A 7,790-nucleotide genomic window follows, 5' to 3' on the forward strand; every position below is an offset into this window, starting at 1 on the left:
AGTACATTTTGATGAAAATTTATTTATATTTTAAAAAATGAAAACTAAAATCAAATTCTAAACCTTTTATGATTAAAAACTGACACCATATCATATGTCATAAACTATTAGGTAAAGACACACTAAGGTAACGTTTGGTGGAGAAACAAAGACGAAAAGACTGAGACTGAGAGCCAGAGACTAAAACAGAGATTGAAATAAATCTCAGTATTCTGTTTGGTGCAAAATGGGAGACAAGAATTAAAACAAGAATGAAACTTTAATTTAATTTGCACAAAGGATAAAATTGAAATTAATTAATTGAAATAAAAGTATTTTAGGTATAAAATGTTATTAAAATTTTAGTCTCTATCTCTAAAAATTTCAATCCCTTGTGTCTCTACTTTTTGAAGGTACTGAAATACTAAAATTTTGGAGACAGAGACAAAAATTTTAGTACCAATCTCTAAACCAACAAACACAATACTGAGTCTCAATACCTCAAAACAAACACTACCTAAAGGCATCGTGTTTAAAACGAAAAAAGAAATGAACACAGACCCCAACCAAAAGTTGAACCAAACACACTGGTCTACTGATCTATGATTTTATTTCTATTACATTTCAGAAAAATTGCCAAATGATCAGTGCGGAAAGCAACTAAGCAAATGCAGCATACTCATCCCAAATGTGAAAATTAAATATCAACAGCTTAATTTACTCTCATCACCCAAGTTGCCAATATAATGACATGTTCTTCAGCAATTAGAGAATCCTAACTAACTAAACTCGTATTAACATGGTCGAACTGGAATTGCTAGAGAAGAATCATTAACAAGGACTTTTAAATATCCCAAACATAAATAAATATAAATATTATATGCTAAGCTAAGCTACAAATTGGGGTAAGTCTGAAGAGGCTGAGCCTGAAGCCATTGCTCTAAATGGTTTCCCTGCAACTATCTAAGTAAATCAATGGTAAAGGAACCACTATTCTGATTGCTCAAATGGGACACGAACAAACAACTGTCCATGCAGAGTTACCACCGCTGATGTCTGATGAGGATCAATTCTTGAGGGCAAACTTACAACCTGAATTCATTAAAATTCTTTAAACATGGATGACATAATGAAAAACTATTAAACCATAGAAATGCAAGAACCTCAGTATGATGTATGTAGCAGAAAACTTTTTACTACAACAATTACAAAGTATCCAGTGGTACTTGTGTAAGAAATACTAAAAGGAAATGAGCATGAACCATTAATATAAATAATTTAATATTTTAAGCTTGAAAATATTAAACACCACCAGTAATAGATATCAATAAAATTACAAAGCCAAATACATCCTTATTGTTGAAAAAGGTGGAGAAATCTACCTTTTTGAAAGGTGTTACACCCCAAGGATTATTGAGATGCTCAGGCTCACCACTAATAACTAAGCGTCCTGCTGGGTCTGATTGAACACGCACCTGATAGCAGAATGCATATATGATTATCCTCACCATAGTTGGAGCAGTGTAATTTATCATTTTATTTTTAAAATTAAAATTCCTAGTATATGCTATTACCTCTTCTCGAAGTAGACCAGGAACTAAAGCATATACCTCAAAGCAATCCTTCTGCACACAAAAGTTTCCATTGCAATGAGGAAATTGCATATAAAAATTATATTCTACTTGAACACGAGATAAGCTACTTACAGTTTTTTGCACATTGATTTTTACCCAATCAGCAGGAGGTCCAATATCAATCACAGCTGTATCCAATCTACCAGTCACATATATCAACACAGGCAGGCAAGTCAGCGAGTGAACTAAAGTGCCAAGCATAGGCTGGCAGCAAATTTCAACCATTAACCATACAAACAGATAAGTAGCAAGCCTAACACAAAGGATAAACAGAGCTGTAGAAAATGAAGTAAATGTGTCTTACTGTGGTTTAGACGGTTTACTACGTGCAGCTTTGACTGCATTGTCCATATACGATGGTTTCTTGCGTTTAAGTAAATCTGAGCCAAAGTGAAGGGAATCAAATACTGAGAGAATCATTTAACAACTACAATCCTGTTAGGAATGGTAGCAATAGGATGAAAGGCCATACTGATGCTTTTAAGCTGCTCCTTTTCACGTTTTTGCATAGACACAGAATTCCTATCCTAAGAAAAACAAAAGTATTAAACAATTATACGGTGTAAAAAGTAAAAACAAGGACAAAGAGAAAATGTCAATTAATCACAACTTCAGAATTGTACCAGACCTTAATAATGGGGTCACCAACTTCACCATTGCCTAGTAGACGTTGTGAGTGCCAACCCCGCATAGCGCGTGCTGCAGCATCTCTACGTGCTCTACCTGATGCTGAAGTCTGCATAGAATCATCATTGAAACATAACACACAAATAACAACAGGGATAACAGATATAAACAGATAATGATAGAGCTCAGTTTAATTCCTCCCGCAAAGCAGCTTCATTACAAGAAGGTAGAAATCAAACCATTTTAAACTATTGTTCAAACTTAATCACCATGACAGGGCACAATGGCATAGTTTGATCTATGTAGCCGACCCAACCTAGTGGGATAAGGCTTTGTTGTTGTTGTTGTTGTTCAAACTTAATCACGTATTCACATTTAACAATGCTTGATGCCTTAAAACCCACGTGTAGGCATTACTTTCCTAGGGATGGGGAAGGGAGGTAAATATGTAGAAAACCATAGAGATGCAAAGTCGCACAGATGAAATATTCTTCTTGCTGGAAACATAATAGCCTTCTGAAATTGTGAGGAAGCAGGGGGAGTTTAAGCTTGAACTGATAATTAGGTCAAACTTTCTCTTAGGAAAAGTAATTTTGAGACAATCTAAATTAGAATTGCACCATGTTAAAGCCCCTAAAATTTCAGCAATATAATTTTCCAATAGTTCCCCCATCTTATGTCAGCAAACTTGATGAAAAAGGTGCCATCAATCATCTATTGAAGTCAACAAAGCAAAAATTTCCATCAATAAATGTTTCTTGTACTAGTGGTGGAGCAGGCACAGAGCTTTAACATTTTGGAAGTTACTTTTTGAAAGAAAAACTGCATAATTACTTGGTATGGGAGTTAAGGGTTAAATTGGAAAAAAAAATTGGACACTAACTTCCCCATTCCTTTTATATATAGTAGATATTATTGCTTATGCTATTAAATCAAACACAGAAATTACATCATACCTGATTTTCGATATTCATAGGCTCTGGTTGTGAAGGAATTGGAACACTCAGCTCACCACCTTTTATCTTATGTCTTTCATAATCAAGAAGTGCCTGCAGTAGTACATCAGAAATATTAAAAACGAATAACACATTTGAAAAAGAGCATGCCTACATATGATTTTTATGGGAAATTTTGTAATCCAATTGAAAAAAAAAAACTAGCTAAAAAATATGATTAATAGATCACTTCGGAATGGCATATACATCACATATACTGGATCAAGTAAAAACTTTGGGGTTCTGGCAAGCTACTGTTACATCCATTTCCTTAGGGGTCGACGATCTTTTAACCATACCGTCTAAGGGGTGGCTTGTTCAAGATGCTGAACAACAAAGTTTTATTTTGGAAAAACACCATCATTATGGAAATGTACATGCAGTAGAAAAATTACGCCAATCCATTGAGATATGGTATGCTACAAGTGAATATTTACGACAAGAAATGAGTCCCAATTTTAGGATGACCGACCCCCTAAATCCAGTTCATCACAATATCTGGTAAATTTTTCAGAAATCTTGAAAATGGAATAGCTAATAACAAAATAAGCATATATGTCAAAGGTATTAAATAGATTATATAGAAATTTGGACAATGCCACTACTTAAGAGCCAAAATTTTCTCTAATAAGGCCATAACTTGAACACTCATCATCTTGACATCTTACAGATCATAAGGTATGCTAACATGAAAATTTCCAGGTAAGTGACATTATCTAAAATAAACCAAATGTTAATAATAGTAATGTCCACACAAATAGCCTAAACAGAAGCTTCAAAGAAACACTAAGCATGCATAGACATTTCAACAATTTGAAAACTGAATTTATTTCATAAAAGAAATTTTTTTTTTCAAAAGATGAAGTCTAGCATTAATCTAAAACCACCTTCTCATAAAACCCACGGAAAGTCCATGAAACTGTGGTACATGTCCTGCATGTGTTAAAAACAGAACATTATAATCAGTCATAAGCAATCAATTCATCCGAAAAGCTGTCAGAATTTGGCAGCCCTTCTCCCCACACATATCCTCCAACCCCCTAAAACAACAAAAAATATACCACTTATTATATAATGAAAATAATAGCTTGAAAAGTATACTTTCCCATGCATAAGGAAATCAAGCAACCATTCATAATACATGGAAACACTTAATTGGTCTCATCATCATAACCAATACACACTACCATTACCATGGCATTACTTAGAAAATTAGAAAGAATGCATATCACAGATTTGAAATCTAATAACACAAAGAGATACAAACTATAACGTGTTCATTTGAGGAGACTCTTCAATGAGCCATGAACACAATCAAGACAAGATAGGGGATGTTGGTTCTTACTTAGGAGGTTTGAAAGATTCTCCCACTTGCCGCCATAGCTTACACGAGGTTACCTATTCATAAATATAAGCCAGTTAGGGGTATGTCCTGGCAGCAATGAAAACAACTGATCCAAAACAAAACCTGTTAGCTAGAGTGTAATGAATTTGCCTCAAGGAACAACCACTTAACTCATACCAAAGCCTATTTTTAAATACACTCAATTTTCATAATGCACATATAACTTCATAGGTGAAATAGCAGCCATATTTGCACCATGGCCAATTGTTCATCCAGTTAATTAATTATTCGACAACAGATTTCACAATCATTGATGGAGAATTCAGCAGGTTAGTAATTTCATTTGTCTTCAGTTTGCAACATGAATATCATAAGAATTAGCATATCTGTGGAATCATAGACATTTACAATCTTGCATGTTCCATGTATAATTTGAATTGTGTAAATTTTCATAGTACTCAAGCAATCTTAAACACCTAGGTATTTGATTACAGAGTATCTGGGAATAAACATATACCAGATTACTCATAGACGTTTAAATATCTAGGTAGTCTCTCCAACTGGTTTGTATATGTACGAGTTTGTATGCAATGAAACGTCTTCAACTTTTACCGGCAGTCTAAAATTGGTCTTACCACTGATCACACATTACAGACAACAAAAGTGATCGGCAAAGTCAAACTACTATCCTACAAACACGGATCAGATGGAGTGTGCCAACAAGTTTAACTAGAAGACCCTACTGTTAATGTGGATATCTAACATATGTTCATTCATCCAAAGTCAGCTACATAAAATTATATAAATCCTCTGCCATACCCCTCAAAAAAGGGGAAAGAAAGGAGGAGGGAGGGAGGGGGGGGGGGGTTGAAGAATACCTTGTCATAACCACCCAATCTTGTTACAGCTCTCCACAACCTTATAAACCACCAAATATGGATCAGGCCAAAGTGATCATATTTCAGAATTTGGTCAATTCATAACATAACATAACAGTGAAAAGCTTAACTGAACAGCTAAAACTTACTTAAGGCAATTAAGTCCTTCTCCATAAAACTTGGGAGGTTTGAATTCCATGCTCCTCTCCCTAAAGAAATTTTCAAGCTCTTTCATGAATGCTGATTGTTCTTCCTCCGTCCCTGACTCATTCCCATCATAACAATGGTCAGCGTCCAAGAAAAGCATGTGACTTGAGTTTTCATTCCCACTGTCTGCAGTTGCAGCAGCTTGATTTTCATCAGTCTTATTCTCAACTTCTAATATATTCTTGATTTCAACGTTTGTATCGGCTGGAACAGCTTGCAGCATAAAAGGTTCATTATGCCCGGATGGTATGGGTTTAGCATGTGCCCAGATGGTATGGGTTCAACATAGTTGCAACTTTTACCATTAGCCACTTCACCATCTTCAGACTTCACTTCTGCTATTGTTTCAGCAACATCGGCATTATTTGTACAAACATTCACATCATCCTCTGTACCATTATTGCTCTGAGGAAATTCATTAGCTTCCTCCATTGGGTCACTACTTTGAATATCTTGCTGTGGAATACCCTCAGGAACCACCTCTTGATCCTCACTTTTGTCCTCAAGTGGTGGCTCAGCCTTGTCCGCAGAATCTAGTGCTGACATAGCTTCAGCAGGTAGCACAGATTTAATCTCAGAAGGTTGCTCAGACTTATCCTCAGAAGGAGGATCTGCCTCAGCTTCCGCAGGTGGTACTGCCGTAGCCTGGGCAGGTAACTCTGACTTAGCCTGAGCAGATGGCTCTGACACAACTGTAAGAGGTTGCTCAGCCTTGAACTCTGGAGGTAGTTCTGCCTTTGTCACAGGATGCAGCTCTGCCATAACCTCAGCAGGTGGATCAGCCGTAGACTCAGCAGGTGGCTCTGCCTTAGACTCAGCAGGTGGCTCAGATGCCTCCGCCTTAGACTCAACAGGCGGCTCCTTCGATATGTTTTTGACGTGATTTGGACTTTCCTCTACTGGAGCAGGAGTAGAAGAAGCATTAGGTTGAATTTGAAAATTGGTATCAACTAAGTGTTTGTTTTCTTCCATAGGCGAGGGCACAGCCTGGCCAACTTCCTCATTTTCTTTCGCATCACTCATTTCCGAAATTCTAACCACGCATTAGAACAGGACAACCTCCTACATCAAACCACTACAGGAGTTCAACAGAAGAAAACAGAGATGAGAGAAAAAAAAATTCATCCTTAAAACTAAACCGGATCAAGCACCGAGGATTTCTAAAGTTAGGAAGTTGTTATAAGGTGAGAATATGAGGGCAACTAAACCCTAACCTGACATCTATAATTTAGTCCCAAAAACCAAATCGTACCATGTGTTTGTGAAATTCACAAAGCACAAAAAGCTTTGAGTTCTTAGTCTTCTTTGCAGAGATTGAATAAATAAATCTAAATTGAACAATGAATGATAACCGTACTTTTTAAAAAAATAAAATAAAATAAAAAGGAAGAAACAGCAGTGCCAATTTAGCATTACCTGTATGAAATCGAAGATGAACGAGAATTTGAAAAAACCCTAATTGGTTGTGATGCTCTATGCGGGTTTACTTGGAAGAAAATTTTTACCACCACAACGTTTTCAGCTTCAAGCGGCAGATCCTGAATTTGATGCGAGCTTGATATTGGAACACGCGCCACGCGCCGCGCTAGCCACGACCACCGAAACGTCAAAAAGTCAAGAACTGCAATCTTTCTCATACGACGTCGTTTGAAGTGGGCCCTGACTAGTAAATCCATTAAGAATACGAGCCCAAAATATTTGGGCCTAAACTGATGCTCAAAATAACTAGTCCAAAACATACAGTATTCCATCATTGGTCCACATGCTTGTGGGCTAGAGAAAAATCCCATACATGTGAATTTCCCAAATTTCTCCATTTCTCTATGAAATTTGTCATTTGAAAATCAGCGGTACCATTGGGCCAAAGGCCAAAAAAAAAAAAATCAGCGGTACTGTTCCTCTTTAATTTTTAACGTACACGAATCATTTGAGAACAATTTTTGTTTTCATAATTTCAGGGTAGAGCGAACATTCATTTTTCCTTATTATGCAATCACTGTATTAGCACAATATATATGCCTTATGGCCCCTTCTCCATGTGCTCAATTGCTGAGGTGTGCAGCAAGGATTTTTTTTTTGTTTCCCTAAAATTTCTTTACAATTTGTTTTTTAGCCATTAACACTT

The 7,790-nt window shown here is 36.3% G+C and overlaps 1 protein-coding gene across 1 annotated transcript; it reads right to left on the minus strand.

Moving 5' to 3' along the window:
* Positions 556-7,258, minus strand: LOC107639953 (AT-rich interactive domain-containing protein 6). Its single transcript, XM_021122831.1, is given in 14 exon segments — positions 556-1,071; positions 1,362-1,454; positions 1,554-1,604; positions 1,686-1,752; positions 1,918-1,993; positions 2,086-2,140; positions 2,242-2,349; positions 3,197-3,289; positions 4,123-4,168; positions 4,581-4,633; positions 5,459-5,498; positions 5,608-5,929; positions 5,932-6,727; positions 7,082-7,258. Coding segments are annotated over 13 exon segments (1,863 nt in total). The 5' UTR covers positions 6,689-6,727; positions 7,082-7,258; the 3' UTR covers positions 556-969.

Source organism: Arachis ipaensis, chromosome B05 (genome assembly GCF_000816755.2).
Source record: "Arachis ipaensis cultivar K30076 chromosome B05, Araip1.1, whole genome shotgun sequence".
NCBI classification, from domain to species: Eukaryota; Viridiplantae; Streptophyta; class Magnoliopsida; order Fabales; family Fabaceae; genus Arachis; species Arachis ipaensis.